The sequence below is a fragment of the Micromys minutus genome (assembly GCF_963924665.1).
Source record: "Micromys minutus genome assembly, chromosome: 25".
NCBI classification, from domain to species: domain Eukaryota; kingdom Metazoa; phylum Chordata; class Mammalia; order Rodentia; family Muridae; genus Micromys; species Micromys minutus.
Genome location: NC_137960.1, coordinates 1133143 through 1150215, shown reverse-complemented (window position 1 = coordinate 1150215; position 17073 = coordinate 1133143). Strand labels below are relative to the sequence as shown.

The following is a 17073-nucleotide window of genomic DNA, read 5'->3' as shown; positions in this document are numbered from 1 at the left end:
CTTCCCTCTCTGTCTTTCTTTCCATCTCCCTCTCTGAATTTATTTGTATGTATGTGTACCTTGTGCAGAAGAAGCTCTCAGCTCTCATGTAACTGAATTTATAGGCACTTGTGAGCCATGTGGGTGCTAGGAACCAAACCTGGGTCCTCTCCAAGAGCAACAAGTGCTCTTATGTTAAGCTATCCACCTGGTTCTCAGCTATTTCTTCTAGAAATTATGGCTGAGTCTGGAGAGATGGCTCAGTGAATGGAAATGCTTGTCACACAAGTTTGATGACCTAGATGGTCACATTTCCATCTCTAGAATACATTTTAAAAGCTGGATGTGGTGGTGCATATGTATAATTCCAGAATTCCCAAGGCAAGATTGAAGACAGTAGAGTGGTCAGAAACTTTCAGGAGCTAGCCTGGAGCACTCTTCACAGCAGAGACAAGACGGGCCCTGTCTCAACCAGATGGAAAGTGAAAACAGACTCTTAAAGTTTGTCCTCTGTTTGATGCATGCCCTCCTGCTACATAGGCAATGGCATGGTCAGTGTACACACACACACACACACACACACACACACACACACACATAACAGAATAGAACAAATCTGGTTGTGAAGTCTGTGCTGTATTCTGTTGATAGAGTGCCTAGCAGATATGAGGTCTGATATCCAGCAGCACATGAAGCTGAGGATGATGGATGAATAGTTTTAATCCCACCACTTAGGAGGTGGAAGTCAGACGATCAAAAGTTCAAAGTCATCCTCAACTTATATATTGAGTTGAAGGCTAACCTGAGGCTGGGCCAAGGAGGAAAATGTACCTGTGGGAAATCCTAGCTGCTTTGCAATTGTGTCCTTTGACAAACCCCATCCTCTATCCAAAATGTAAACACCAGCTCCAGAGAACCGCCAGGCAACATGTTAAATACAGCGAAGGGAAACCACAAAAATGGTCTGAGGCTCTAAGTTTGAGCATAAAGATCCCAGAAAAATGAGGCATCTCTTGGGACTCAGGAGACATAGAGGGCTTTTGGCAGGAGCTCCTTAACTCTACCCAAAGGCCTGGAAAAACAATCCTCAGACACTGAGTAGTGGTCTCAAGTAGAGTTAAGTATGAGAAACTGAACTCAAGCTGAGGTGCTACATGCTTGTGGTCCCAGCACTAAGGAGTTAAAGGCAGGAGTTCAAGGTCAGTCTAAGTTATACAGTGAGTTGGAGGTCAACCTGAGCTACACAGGCTGATCTCCAAAAGCAACAACAGCAATCATAATAAATCAAAACGAACCAGGGGATGGTAGAACATAGATGCCTATGATCCCATCATTTAGGAGACAGTCAGGAAGCTGTGGTACAAAGCTGCTGTGGCCACGGTCTCTTCAAATTGCCTGAGAATAGATTTAAAGTGTTAGATAAACAATCCTATTTACAGTCAGAAAGCACAGCAGATGGAGCGGTGTGGACATCTGGGCTATAGATGCTGTAAAGAGGGATGTCTCTTCCCCTGGGGTGGAATGATGTGTTAGACACACCTGTGTCAACAAAAGCATACGGCTATTATACACTTCCTTAAAATAGAGCAATATATGAGCTTTCAAACTCACTGAGCCTGGAGAAGAAGCAAAAGGAGTTGGCAAATGCAGAGAATAAGGTAGATGAAGAGTCAGACAGAAGCAGGATCAGTAAGAACTGATGTATGTCACAGCTGTGTGTGGACTCCACAGCCAAGGACTTCACTGTTGCACTGTGTTTCCCAAGCCCCTAGATGGGCCTTCACTGTATGTTCACTCAGTCATCTGATTTTTGTAAAATTTGCAATATATATATGTGTGTGTGTGTGTGTGTGTGTGTGTGTGTGTGTGTGTGTGTGTGTGTGTGTTTGTATGTATAAACATAAACATATATATATATATATGATCTACTTATTTTATTTATATGACTACACCATAGCTGTCTTCAGACACACCAGAAGAGTGCATTGGATCCCATTACAGATGGTTGTGAGTCTTCAATGGTTAGGAAATTGAACCCAGGACCTCTGGAAGCCCAGCCAGTGCTCTTAACCACTGAGCCATCTCTCCAGCCCTGTGAAATGTAGTCTAACCATAGTTATGTTTGCGGATTCATTCTGAACAGGCTTTTTCTTGTAATAACTGGCATTTAGGGTTCAGGCCAAGGGCAAGTAAAGAGGGCTGTGTGGCTTGCATTTACTAAGGCATGGGTGGGTATGTATTAGGTAAGTGCCAGCTGACTTCATGGAGAAGTGGCTTTTCCAGAATAGTGCTGCCTGCTGATAACTCACCAGAATCTAAAGGGTAATGTCAGAGGACTTTATCATATCACAGATATGAGACACCATAAATATGTGGATAAGCCAGTCTCTTCAGTGTCTAGTCCAAAAGCTTCTTCCTCAGGAGTGCAACCTGTAAGACTGTGACTATCAAGGGATACAATTGTTTCTCATATTATAACAAAATATCCTGAACTGTAGAGATGGCTCATCAGTTCAGAGAGATTGCAGCTCTTTCAGAGGATGGAAGTTCAGTTCCCATATCAGCAGATTCACAACCACCCATTAGTCCAGTTGAAGGCATCAGACTCATCTTTCTGAGATCCACAGGCACTAACATGTGTGGTGTACATACACACCCACACATATGCACTTGTGCACTCTAATACATACCCACCGATGCCTTAGTAAATGCAAGCCACACAGGCCCTCTTTAATTGCCCTTAGCCTAACAGAATAGTAACCTATTGGATTAAAGGAGTTGTTCTCAACTTCTTTATACAGTTTCCCCAATACAGTTCTTCATATTATGGTAACCCTCCAGCTACAAAAATTATTTTTGTCTTTCCTTCATAACTGTAATTTTATGGAGGAGCAGTATCTCAGTTCCTAAGAACATCAGGAATATGTGTTTCCCAATGGTCATGACCCACAGGTTGAAATGTGCTAAATAAAAGAGCTTGATTTTAAATTAAAAAAAAAAAAAAACCCTGAATCCTAGATTTTTAAAAAAATGTATAACTCTGTTGCTGTCTTCAGACACACCAGAAGAGGGTATCGAACCCTATTAGAGATGGTTGTGAACCACCATGTGGTTAGAAATTGAACTCAGGACCTTTGGAAAAACAGTCAGTGCTCTTAACCATGGAGTCACTTCTCCAGCCCCCACTTTCTTCATTTTTAAAAGATTTATTGAAGGATGAGCTTCGTGAATACATAGGAGTCTTTGGGTTCTCCTTGACTTAAGATAAAATATTTGCATCTCCAAAGAAAGTCTCACAATATACTTTAGCATTGCAAGACAGATTTAACAATTCACAGGTCATTGACCTTCAGAACTTGACAGAAAAACTTAAGGTTTTCTGCAGAGGGAAAGGTCAAAACGCCCCGAAATCTCATGTTAGGAAAAAAAAAAAAATCTCTACAGGGGCTGGAGAGAAATAGCCCTATCTTGAGCCCTGTTTTTGTTTTATGGGACAAGGTCAAATGCAGTTCAAGGCAGCCTCCTAATTTTCTTGCCTCTACTTCCCCAGTGCTGGGATGACAGGTATGTCTATCTTGGTGCTTTGGGCCTTACACACTCTTGGTGACCCTGAAACATGCTCAGTTTCCTGGACAAGTTATTGATGATTTAAAGTGAGACTTAAGTGAAAAATACATACACAAGAGAAAGAAGAGTCATTCTCACCAGGGTTTTCCAATTGTTCTTGTTTCTTTTCTTTAAGATATATTTATTTTTTTATGTATATGAGTACACTGTCTTCAAACACATCAGAAGAGGACGTCAGATCCCATTACAGATGGTTGTGAGTCACCATGTTGTTGCTGGGAATTGAACTCAGGACCTCTGGAAGGGCAGTCAGTGCTCTTAACCACTGAGCCATCTCTCCAGCCCTTGTTATTGTTTCTTAAAGCACTACATAAACAAAACAAAACTTGCCTGAAAAATATATTCTGGGAGCTAGAGAGATGGCTCAGTGATTCAGAGCACTGACTGCTCCTCCAGAGGAACCGAGTTAGATTTCCAGTAACCAAGGGGTAGCATACAACCATCTGTAACTCCAACTCCAGGAGATCCCTGAGTACTGCACATGGTTCAAAGACATACATCCAGGCAAAATACCTATACACATTTAAAAATATGTTAATAGCAATACTGAAGATAAAAATTTTAAATGAAAGAATGGTTTAATTTAAAAATAAATTAAAATATTCTTCTAGATCTGACAGCTAAGAACAAAAGCAAGCTATAAAATCTTATACAGATATTTGCTTTGATTCAACCTTAAAGCAAATGAAGTAGGCCTGAAAGGTATGGCACTTCTGAAAGTGTTCAGTTTTCAGTAGTTGCTATAATCGAAGTGACCTCTATACTATGAGTGGATACTTTTGAAAATATGAAGAAGAGCTGTCGATATTTATTACAGGGCAAAGTGAGCCTAGGACTGGCCCTGGCAAATGAGAAGGAACAACTGTTGGGGCTATAGCCATAAAACTCTCCACACCCTCTGGAACCTGGTCATGGCCTTACCCTATGAACTCACTGGTTGTACAAGACCAGGCCAGTCAACATTCCCACCTAAATGGGAAAGGGTTCATATGGCCCTGTCCCACACTGAGGAGCTATTGGCAGTTCTTAGCTGCTGGGGCTGTGGCACCATAATGGTCCTCAGTTCAGGCTACAGCAGAGAGGAAGAAAGTGGAGAACGGAGAGAAAAAGAGGACGGGAGGAAGATTCATAATGAAACCCATTACATCGTATTCTAACTTTAAAAGCCAATTTAAAAACAGTGGCTGAAGACATACTGGATTAATGTTTAAGAGCCAGGGGCAGTTCCCAGCATCCACATGTGTGCTCACAACCAGTTACAACTCCAATTTCCATGGGGAGCCAGCTATCTTTTTTACTTCTGTAGGTACTAGGCATGTACACTGTGTGTGTGTGTGTGTGTGTGTGTGTGTGTGTGTGTGTGTGTGTGTGTGTGTGCAAAACTCTCATGTGCATAAAATTAAAATAAATATAAAGCGTTTTTATCTTAAAATGAACTGTTTAGTTTTTAATGACAGAGGAGAGGAGAGGTGTGCGGGGATGGATAGGGAGAGAGGAGGGAGCACCGTCCTCCTGGGCACAAAAGTGCAAGAGGAGGGGTTAAGAAGTATTGAGCTATTAAAGGGATTGTGGGTGACACTGGTCAGTACTTGTCAAGATAAAGGCCACAGGTCAGGTGAGCTGGGGGACTGAAGTACAGAGACAGAGGAATTAACAGACAGGCCAAACAGAACAAAGGATGGCTCAGAGATGCTGGGGACAGAAACAGGGAGGAGACCATAACAGAAGACAGGGTGCTAGGAGTAAGACATCTGCTGGGTCAGTGACTAAGATCACCGACTGCTCTTCCAGAGGTCCTGAGTTCAATTCCCAGCAACCTTCTGTGATGGGATCCCATGGTAACACTCCTTCCTGGAGCTCTCACAGAGCAGTTCCACTCCCACACCCGAGTGGACTTTGACACCTCATCCTTCTGCCCTCTGAAACTGCTCTGGAAAAAATGTGTTTAATTAGTTCAAGGTCCAGGAAGTCTGGCTCTACCTTACAGACAGCAAGCATTGACAGTAACTGTATGTTCTTGAGAGAGAGTGAGGGAGGACTGGCTGTCTGTTTCCTTCTCTTTAGAATATTCCCCATTTCCACTTGACTCTTTTTCTGTCATTATTTATTTAGCCCCCTGCCCCTTCCCTTGTCCTCTTCTAATCCTCCCACTGAGAGACTCTTTCTGCCCTGCTTCCTTCTCCCTTCCCGGCACCAGTGTCTGTTCTGGATTTTTGGGCTTTCGAATCTCAGATTAGCCCTGCTGCTCTGTCATGGCACACCAGAAGCTGACCTACCAACTGCTGGAGGATGTGACATGCCCCATCTGCATGGAAACTCTACAAAATCCTGTCACTGTTGACTGTGGGCACAACTTCTGCCTGCAGTGTATCAGTCAGGTTGGGAAAACATCCAAAGATATCCAGTGTCCTCTCTGCAAACAGTCTGTGAGTAAGAATTCGTTCAGGCCCAATAAGCTGCTGGCTAGTCTTGCAGAAAAGATCCAGACCATGGATCCTGCTGACATCCGAACAGAAGAGGGAGAGTCAAGATGTCTGAAACACAAGGAAAAACTGCATTACTTCTGCGAGCAGGATGGGGAGTTCCTCTGTTTTGTGTGTCGTGACTCCAGGGACCACAAATCCCACAATGCTACTTTGATAGATGAGGCTGCCCAGAACTACAAGGTAGGCACCTGGGCCCTTCTCTGTCCCTAGCCCAGCAGAGTAGAGTTCACTGGGGATGCTCCACTTGATTGACACCCATCGCTGGACTCTTTGTACTTGAGCTGGCCATTTGTAGCCAGGCCCAGTGGGCTCAAAGAACTGAGTTCTAGCAAATGCCTGTCTGTAATCAAGGCAAGAAGAATCAGAATAGTATTCTGGGGGCAGATGAGATGACCCAGAGGGTAGAGAGGTGGCTGCCACCAGGTCAGAAGACTTGGTCTTGACCCTTAGGACCCACATAGTAGAAGGGAAAATAATTGTTTTGATCTCAAGAATATTTGAGATAAAAGGAGAGAACTCACCCCTGAAAGTTGTCTTCTGACTCTTTTGCACACACACACACACACACACACACACACACACACCATGGCACTCTGACGAATTTGCACACACAATTAATAATAACGTACTAATTGTTAAATGCAACACTTTATTAACTAATTTATTTATTTACATTTCAAACATTGCCCCTTCCCAGTCCCTTTCCTGGTCCCTCTCCAAGAGTCCCCACTCCATCTCCCTTCCTTTTTACCTCTAAGCAGGTGCTCCCCCTACCTACTTCCACCTCAACCCTCTAGCATCTCCCTTCTCTCGGGCATCAAGCCTCCACAGGACCAAATCATGCTCTCCCACTGAGGCCAGAGAAGGCAGTCCTCTGCTACATGTGTAGCAGGGGCAGCCGATGTGTGCTCTTTGTTGAATGCAAATTATAACTGAGAAGGTCTCGTTCAAGTCCAGACTCCTCGATCTACTCATGAGCTTCAAGGAATCGTTTTTCCTCTCCCCCCCCCCAGGCCACTGATAATTCACAAAGGATATAAAGCAGAGCTGAGACATCCAGATAAGCCAGGGTTCTTCTACTCACAGAGCTCCATCCCCTGGTTGGTCCTGGCCTTGCCTCTCCTGGAAGCAGATAAAACCTATCTTTTAAAGAGCTTGGTTGGGAGAGATGAGGAGACGTCTTCCCCCTGTCAATACCAAAACGCCATCCAAATGATCATTCATAATATTTTCTCAAGTCACTAAAGTTCTTTATTTCCATCACCTCCTTGTTCCTATAGAGAGATAGAGTGGGGTGGGGGACTGCCAATAATGACATCAGCACCCTGGGACATCTTCCCTGCCTCCCGAGAGGCAGAACCTGACTGAAGCACCCTCTCCCTACAGGTGCAGACTGAGTCACTGGTTCTGGATTTGGAGCAAAAGACCAACAGAATAATTGAAGAGAAAAGACGACGTGAAGGGGAAACCTCGGTGTTTAAGGTAAGAAATACTAATCCCAAACACTTCTGGGGAAACTGATGCATCACTGATGACACTCCTAGCCTTCATTTACACACCAAGCAGGAGCAAAATCCTGCTGTAGTGGTAAGGGACAGAGTAGAGGGTGTGTGGTGCCTGAGCTGTGCTCCGGAGCTGAGCTCCCGAGCTGTGCTGAACTACTTCCTGGGTGCTGTGTCAGGTGTTCAAGCTGTGTAAGGAACACACGGGCTCACCTAAGCCCTTTCTAACTAGAGACTCACTCAGTAAGAAAAGACAGAGACTATGACACCACCGGACACCTCCACCTAACTTTGTTTTAATGTTTAAAAAAAGGTTTCTTAAAAATTATTTTTATGTGTGCATGTATCTGCATGTGAAGATACTAGAAAAGACCAGAAGAACTAGAATTACAGGCATGTGTGAGCTGCCCTGTGTAGGTGCTAGGAACTGAATTCTGGAAGCACCTAAAATAGTCTCTTATTTGTTTGTTTGTTTACATTCCAAATGTGCCCCACCCCCACCTCCTAGTAAGGCCTTCACCATCTCCCCAGGTGCTGTTGATTTGGTTGGCTGGTTTTTGGCACACCCATGGAAAATTCAGTATGAAGGCAGTTAAGCTGAAAATCTTTCTTTTCTTCTCTCTGTTTCTTTCTTTCCTATTTGTTTGTGGGTTTCTCCCATTGACATTTAAGACGATCTTAATATATATATTAGATATAACTTTTCTATGAATGAATGCTTTGCCTATATGTAATATGTGTACCAGATGGGTGCCTGGTACCTACCCATGGAGACCAGAAGAGGGCATTAATCACCTGGAATGGGAGTTAAGGTGGTAGGGAGCTACACTGTATGATGTGGGAATTGAATCTGAATCCTTTGCAAGAGCAACAAGAGCTCTAAACAACTGAGACTTCTCTCCAGTCCCTAATCACAGAATCTTACCTAGCCCAAGCTATAAATTGTTATGTAGAAAAGAGTAGCTTTGAGTTTCCAAGCCTTTTGTCCCCCCCATCGCCACCCCCACACCTGCCGAGGTACTGGATTGTGGAGATATAATAGCACACCCAGTTTATGCTAAGGAAGCACTCTATCACCCAACTTACCCTGAGTTTTCAGTGGTGAAATTTATCTGCTTGTCCCGACAGTGACTCTAGTAATTTAGCCTAGCTTTGAATGGAGGCTGGCATTGACCTCCAGAATCTCCTGCCTCTACTTCCCAAGTGCTGAGGTTGCATAGTTGTGCACCAGCATACCTCGCAGATGCCCTTAAGGCAAATGAAAGTGTGTCATCTGGCCTAAATCTGTAAATACTGGAAGTGCTTTGATGTCTTTGCCTCCCCTTCCCAACAAGTAAGCCCCAGAAGCTTGTCTAAATTGGTCTCAGTATAATAAATAATACATTTAAAGAGTAAATGGCGCCGGGTGGCAGTGCCTGCCCTTAATTCCAGCACTTAGGAGGCAGAGGTAGGTGGATCTCTACGAATCCAGGGCTAACCTGTTGTACTTAGTGAGTTCTGGGCTACCCAGGACTTTATAGTGAGACTTTGCCAAGAAAGAAAGAAAGAGAAGGGAATTATGAGTTCAAAGGAGAGTTGGAGGACCTTTCTCATGCCCACCACAAATCCACATCCCTTTCCTTGTTCCCAGGCCCATGTGGATCTAGAAAAACTAAAGATCGAGGAGGCATTCCGGGACCTGCACCAGAGACTGGATGAGGAAAAGAGTTTCCTCCTGTCCAGGCTGAGCTGGCTGGAGCAGCAGGGAACCAAGCAGTTGGGACAATATGTCTCCCAGACAGAGAAGCAGTTGAACTCTCTTGGGAAGCTCACTAAGTCCTTGACAATTAGGCTGCAATCATCATCCATGGAGCTACTAAAGGTGGGTTCTTTGGGAATAGATTCTCCTTCTTCCCCTTCCCCTCCCCTACCCCTCCCCTTCCCCCTCTGCCCTCCCTCCACACTGATTCCATGAAAAACAGTTAAGAATCTGTGTTACATATGGTCTAACAGCTCCTAATACCTGGCTCCTCCATGCCTTCTGTGGCATAAATCTAAATTGCAAGAGACTCCTATCTCCTTCCTGAAACGATACTTCCTTTCCTCTGTTTGAAGGAATTTCCCTGAAGCTCCCTTCACCGCCATCATCCCAACCATGACCCTTATCCTGGTTACTTTAAGGTATCACTTTTGAGAAAGATCCTCTCCGGGTTTAGAGGGTAGCCTCTCCTTCCCCATAATGCTCTGTTTGTCTTGTCTCTGGCATAATTCAGCTTTTTTCCCTATAGCTTTCACTCAAGGCCCAGCGCTCACCACACCCTATCTCCTAACAAGCCTTATTTTTAACATGTCTTTTTTTTTTTTAATATCTACTTTCCTGAATTGATCCACCAATGGCTGCTCTTCTTCACCTAACCCAGAGGGTCTCAACCTATGGATCATAACCCCTTTTGAGGGAAGGTGGGTTGAACAACACTTTAACAGGAGTCACAAAAGAGTATACGAAATATCAAAAAATGTACATTACAACTCATAACAGTAGCAAATTTACAATTGTGAACTAGCAATGAAAATAATTTATGGTAGGGGGGACACCATAACATGAGGAGCTGTATTAAAGGGTTACAGCATTAGGGAGATTTGAGAACTAAAGTCCTTCCTATAACTCAGGATGCTGAGGTAAAAAAATTGTTCCAAGGCTAGCATTAGCAAAGACCTAGAGTGTCTCAAAGACCTAGGCCCGGTCCCTATCTGTGGTGATTTGAATATGCTTGGCCCAGGGAGTGGCACTATTAGAAGGTGTGGCCTTTTTGGAGGAAGTGTGTCTCTGTGGCTTTGAGACCATCCTCCTAACTGCCTGAGAGAGTCAGTCTTCTCCTAGTGGCCTTCAGATCAAGATGTAGACCTCTCAGTTCCTCCCTCAACATGCTTGCCTGGACATTGCCATGTTCCTACCTCGATGATAATGGACTGAACCTCTGAAATTGCAAGCCAGCCCCAATTAAATAATGTCCTTTATAAGAGCTGCTGTGGTCATGGTGTCTCTTCAGAGCAATGGAAACTTGTAATTCTAGCAAACCAGAGGTAGGAGGATTTTCCAGATCACTAGAGTTTAAGGCCAGCTTAGATATTAGCACACGCACACAACCCCCATCACAACATACACACACACTTATACACACTCACTCACACACACACACACACACATATGAAAGAAGGAAGGAAAGAGGGTCACACAAAATTTAGAACTTTTTCTTGTTTTTTGAGACAGGATCTCATGCAGCCCAGGTGGCCTGGAACTGGGTCATTGCCATGTAACCAAGGATAAAGTCATTGAATCTTCCTACCTACCATGAGCTAATATTTCAACAGCCAGTTCAGAACTATAACAAAGGACACATTTGCCACTTACAAGTATATCTCAAGGCCAGAGAAATGAATTGTTGTGCAAAGGTACTAGCCATCAAACCTGAGGATCCCCAAGACTTTCATGGTGGAGGAACAGGGCCAAATCCCCCAAGGTTTCCCCTGACCTCTACCTGTATCCGGTTCTACTAGGTCTGATATCTCTGGCCTGGTAGGGTACCTGCACTCATACATACACACCCACACACAGACACGCATATATGCACAATTTTAAAACAAAAGGAAAAATGCTTTAAAAAGAATTATTTTTAAAAATTAATAAATCTTAGAAACAAAAATGCAATGAAAATATCTTTTTTTTCTATATTTCTAGGAACTACATTAAACGGCAGGGGAAAGAATTATGTGTAGTGGGACACTTTTAATTCTCTGTGAGTTCAGAGTCAGCATGGTCTTTGTGTGGAATTCAGGCCAAGTAGAGCTACTCTGTTCAAAAACAAAACAAAACAAAGAAACAAATAAAAGTATGTGTCATAAAAACATTTTAAACCTTTTATTTAACCCAGTATTTCAAATGTAACCATTTCAGCCAATTTACACATATTAATGAGCTGCTTCATGTTCTTGAGTGTTATTTTCGTTCTGAGTCTTTGAAATCTAGCCCACCTTTTGTACATTTCAATTTAATGCCAACGCATCAATTGTTAAGGTAAAATGTAATTTTTAGTTTTTTAGTCCTAACAAATGAGTAAAGCTATATTTAACTGAAAAGGTATTTGCAGTGCTTTGATTTTTAAATGTAGATTTAAAATAGTAAAAATCAATTTGGGGCACTGATGTGACATGCTCCTGTCCTCTCGGGGCTCAGGAGTCAGATACAGAGGGATTGTTAGTTCAAAACCATCATCCTTGGCTACACAGAACTGGAGCTAGCCTGAGCTTAATGAAACTGGGGGGGCAGAGAGGTTATATTAGGACACCCCCAGAACTAGGATCACCGCACCTGGTCTGTTTTATTCTTAGAGATTCACCATACAGAGCCACTCCATGCTTTGTTCTCCTTTTCCACAAAAGAGGCAAAACATCTGTCTCCCAAATGTTACTCTTTCTTCTCTCCTCCCTGGGCTCAGATCGCTTTGTTCCTTTCGAGGTTTAAACACTGCCTGTCTACATCAGGAGTTTTACCGGGTAGTGGGCCAGAATAGGATGGTGGAAGAAGAATTGGGGGAGGGGGAGAAGAAGAGAGAGGGAGAGGAGGGGAGAGAGAGAGACAGAGATGGAGACAGACAGGCACAAAGAGAGACATAACACACAGAGAGAGAAAGACAGAGATAGAGGAAGGAGAAACTGAGAAAAAGATAGGAACAGTTGTTCTCTGCCCCCAGCTGAGATCAGAACCTCCTCTCGCCTTCTGTGACCCAGGCAAGCTCTAATGTTGTTCTTTCTTTCTTTTCCAGGGCATTAAAGACGACTTGAGCAGGTATGAAGGTCATCCCCAGTGCACCATGGCTTCAGGTTCACTCACACATACAACATTCAACATATAACCAAACATGTTCACATCCCCTCGGTCGCTTGGCCATAAACTATAAAGGCACAGGTTTTCTCACCCAGTTTTACAGCAGTCTCTTTCCCAGTCCCCTCTTCACATCAAGTGGGTGGGTCCTGGGTTTCCTACTCCCTCCCCTTCACATTCTCTCTTCTCTGCATCCATTTCCTAATTTCCTATCATCATCCCCTGATTTCCTCCAGTCTGATCTCACTCAGCCCCAGGTTCCCACCCACCCTCTAGTCCCTGAACTTAACACTCAGATCAACTTATCTTCACAGGAGTAAGGACTTCCCGTTTCTCAAGCCAACTCCAGTTCCTATGGACCTGGAGAAGAAACTCAGTGAAGCAAAAGCCAAACATGAGTCCGTCCTAAAGAGCCTGACAGAATTCAAAGGTGAGGGGGGGTCGCTGTCAGCCCCTATGCTCTCCATCACCCTAGACTCTGCCTGAGCCTCCCAGAAGCCAGACTGAATGCTGGGTATTTCCAAACATCATTATCCAGAAATTTCTTGTGCTGTATCATAGCAGGGAATCTCTCTAGTTTAATGTTGTCTGAGGGTGAATCCCAGGACCAGCACTCTGAGCTGCATCCCCAGAGCCAAAGCACCCATAATTTCAGAATATTTTTCTTGCTTATTTGGTGGTAAACATGGAGCTAGATGCATGTTCCCAATTTGGTTGCTGCTAGCCACAAGTACTCCTGGGCACCAGAATATGGCAGCTCATGTAGTGTAGGTCAAGAATATACATTGACTCTGGAAGACTTAATATTAAAATAGAACATAAAATACAGCAACAGAAACAAAAGCAAACAGAAATGCAGAAATACAGACTTTTGAGACAGGATCTCACTATGTTTGCCAGGGTAGTCTCTTACTAGATAATTCAAATGCTCTCCCTCAACCTTTCCAATTAGTAGGGGTTCTAGCACCTGACACTGTACCTAAACAGCACGAGTCTTTTATTCTACATGCTGAAATGACAGTATTTTTAAAAAATTCTGAGCTGAAGAAAGTACATTATTTAAATCCATTTCTTTTTTTTAAAGTTTTATTTATTTTATTTGTATGGCTGTTTTGTGTGCATGAATCATGTGCAAACCTGATGTCCAAGGAGGTCAGAAGGGATTGTCAGGTCCCCTGGGATTGGAGTTTCAGTGGGTGCTGAGAATTTACCCTGGGTCCACTGATGAAAGGCACTAACTTCTCACCTGTTAGCCACCTCTCCAGCCTCCTTTTTAGTGTCTTTTGAGACACTGTGTGAATAGCCAGACTCTGGAACTCACTATGTTCAATGGACTGGCCTAAAAGTCTTCCGGTCTCAGCTTTCTGAACGTCAGTACGCTCTAGTCTTTTATGTTTTCAAAATGGCTTCTAAAAAAACCCTCAAAACTCAGTGGTTGGTGTTTGCTCTGCACAGAGCTGTGCTGGAGAACCACTGTGGGGAGGCTGAGACTATGAGATAAATCCCAGACCCACCTCTCCTAGGCGTCAGTGGTTCCCCGTCTAACCTCTGTGGACTCTCCATCTCCTTCACCCTCTCTTCACAGAGTACCTGCAGGCCGAAGGGAAGAAAGACAAAAGCGCATTCGTGAGCAGCCTGGATGAAGGGAAGAAAGAGAGCTGTGAGTGTGGGCTGGTCCTGCTGTTTGGGGAAAATGAGACATACAAAGGGGAGATCCTCTCCTTAATGGGAGGTTGAGAAAGGCCCAGTGTTTGTGAACACCAGTGAAGAACAAGCTTATAGAACTGTTTTCATTTATTTATTTTTAACTTAGAGATAACCATAATATAGTAACACCTTCGTTAATTTAAACATGTTCAGAAATGAATGGAAATTTATCCATCTATTTCTCGGTTGCATAAAGCTCAGCTGGAGGCGGCTCGGTCTGTAGTTGGAGCTGACCTATGGTTTCTGCTGGTTCAATGGCTAGTGATGATGTCATTGAGGTGGTTCGGTTATGAGGGTAGCTAGAGTCAATCCAGGTCCAGCTGTCAACCCTCCACAGGCTTTTAATTTGTAACTTTTTGTTACCAACCCAAAATTTGTTTTCTATCTCCAATTTTTAGGGAGCCTGATACTGAAGAATAACTCGGCGTTGCGTGCCTCAGGTAGGATTCCTGCCTAGCACATTGGTCTTCCTGAGGGAAGCAAGGGACATCCGGGTCTGCAGGTCAACATGTTCTGTCCCTTACACAGCTCTGATAGAGCAGGAGAAAGGTAGAGCCCAGACCCCAAGAAGAGGTGCTTAACATTCAGAACACCCTGCATGAATGATTGCTCTCAGCTCCCATGAGAGACACAGATAGAAAAAGAGCAGAAAGAGAAGTTGAAGCCTAAGTCCAGGAGAGAGCCAAGGGGAGAGAGAGGGGGGAGGACTGTGTAACTGCAGACTTCAGATGCCAGAGATAGGTAGACATAAAGTGAGGGGTGGGCTTCTCATCCACCTCTTCTGCTTCCCAAACTGTACCTCACCTAGGAAAGGCCTGGCCTTCAACAGCACAGCCTCTAGGTAACCTTGTGTCAGCAGATTCCTTACTGAGGAGAGCTGGGAAGAGGAGGGGGCTGCTCTATCTGGCTGTTGCTTTCCCCCGCATCCCCCCCCACACCGCCTCTTTTATTTTCTTGGTTATTATCCTGTGTGTGTTTGTGTGTGTGTGTTTGTGTGTATTTGTGCACAAAGAAGGTTAGAGCCACAGAGTAGAGGTCAGAAGTCTCTCTATGTGTGTTTGTATACATTTCTCTCATTGTGTGTATCTGTGCACGCACTCGCTGTTGTGGTTGTGTATGTGTTTCTCTCATTGCATGTATCTATGAATGCATGTGTAGATGGGTTTCTCTCAGTGTGTCTGTGTTTGTGTATGCATTTCTGTGTGTATATGGTATGTGTGTGTACAGACTTCTCTCAGTGTGTGTATAAATGTATTGTATATTTGTTTCTCTCAGTGTGTATATGTTTGTGTATGCACTTCTTTGTGTGTGATGTATGTGTGTGTAGTATATGTGCATTTCTTTCAGTGTGTGTATGCATTTTTCTCAGTATTTGTGTATGCACTTCTCTCAGTGGTGTGTGTGTGTGTGTGTGAAAGAGAAAATTTCCCTCCAGCTATACCATGAGAAACTCAAAAGCAGAGGACTGGACAACTTGACCTGAGGCTATACCTCTTTCCTCTTTATCTTCCCACAGTCCCTGTGACCCTGGACAAGACCACAGCTGACCCAGACCTCACCTTTTCTCAGGATCTAAAGAAAGTGACCTTGTATGTTATAGGTGGAAAAGCTTCCAATAAGCAGGCAAAACCTCAAATACTCCACCCTTTCCAATGTGTGAGGGGTTCTCCAGGTCTCATCTCGGGCTCCCAGGTGTGGGAGGCAGAAATCCAGGGGCGCTCAGGTGGGACATACATGGTGGGTGTGGCTACAGAGCTGGCACTAGGGTCCCAGAGTAAAAACTTCAGCAACCAGAACTGCATATGGGCACTGAGGATTTCATCCTCTGGATGTGAGCCATTCATCAATTGCGAAGTCCAAGAGCTTCTCCGGGTCTCTCTTAGGAAAGTGGGTGTCTACGTGAATCATGACTGTGGTGAGATCGTCTTCTATGATGCCATCACTAGCAAACACATCTATACTTTCCAAGCTTCCTTTGATGGGAAGATCTTCCCTTTTTTCGGGCTCCAAAATGCCTGCAGCCATATCACCCTGAGCCCTTAGGACTGATTGCTAGCAGATGGGTCCCTGGGTCTCTTCCCCGCCTATCCCTCCGGATGGGATGAGACAGAGGGGTTACAGTGAAGCCCGGCCATATTCTGGCATTCTACACACCTGATGTTTCCAGTCCCCAACTCCTCTGAGTGGATAAGACACTGGAATACCCCCAAAACTAGACACAAGGTTTTTCTTTTCTTTTTTTTTTTTTTTTAAAGATTTATTTATTTATTTTATATAACTACACTGTAGCTGTCTTCAGACACACCAGAAGAGGGCATCAGATCTCATTACAGATGGTTGTGAGCCATCATGTGGTTGTTGAGATATGAACTTGGGACCTCTGGAAAAGCCAGTCAGTGCTCTTAACCACTGAGCCATATCTCTAGCCCTGACACAAGGTTTTTCATCACTGCACTTGGTAACAAGACCCCAGGAAAGCTTCTGACCTTTTCCTGCTGAGGCAGGGGTGCAAAGCACTGTCCAGCACCCTGGCTGCTTTCTCCACTTTACTACCTGAAGCTCCTATGACTCTAAATTTGATCACCTGACTCTCATCTTTTCCTGAGATCTGAGAACCAGAGGTTGTGCTAGGTCAGCCAGTTCTGTGTTGATCCCAGTTTGTAGATGAAGACAGTCTACAATCAAGGATGCAAACTTAATGTTTCAAAGCAATGTTGTCATTCTCAACAGCTCTGCCTTCAAATTAAAAACAAAATTGTAAACCACCCATGTTGATTTACATTTTTAATTTTGTATTAGGTCCTATCTATACTTGGCCTCATCTGTTCCCTCCAGCCTAAGTCTGGTTACCACTGGAATAGGTTAAATGGTAAACGGAGTAACCTCACTCAGCACATTACATTGTACAGTT

At 44.0% G+C, this 17073-nt stretch overlaps 1 protein-coding gene across 1 annotated transcript; it reads left to right on the top strand.

Moving 5' to 3' along the window:
* Positions 1-5858: 5858 nt before the first annotated feature.
* Positions 5859-16205, top strand: TRIM31 (tripartite motif containing 31; the record flags this gene model as incomplete). Its single annotated transcript, XM_080937709.1, has 8 exons — positions 5859-6272; positions 7479-7574; positions 9225-9455; positions 12397-12419; positions 12770-12885; positions 14041-14187; positions 14561-14602; positions 15679-16205. 8 exons carry the CDS (start codon positions 5859-5861, stop codon positions 16203-16205), a joined length of 1596 nt encoding a protein of 531 aa, XP_080793835.1.
* Positions 16206-17073: the final 868 nt, after the last annotated feature.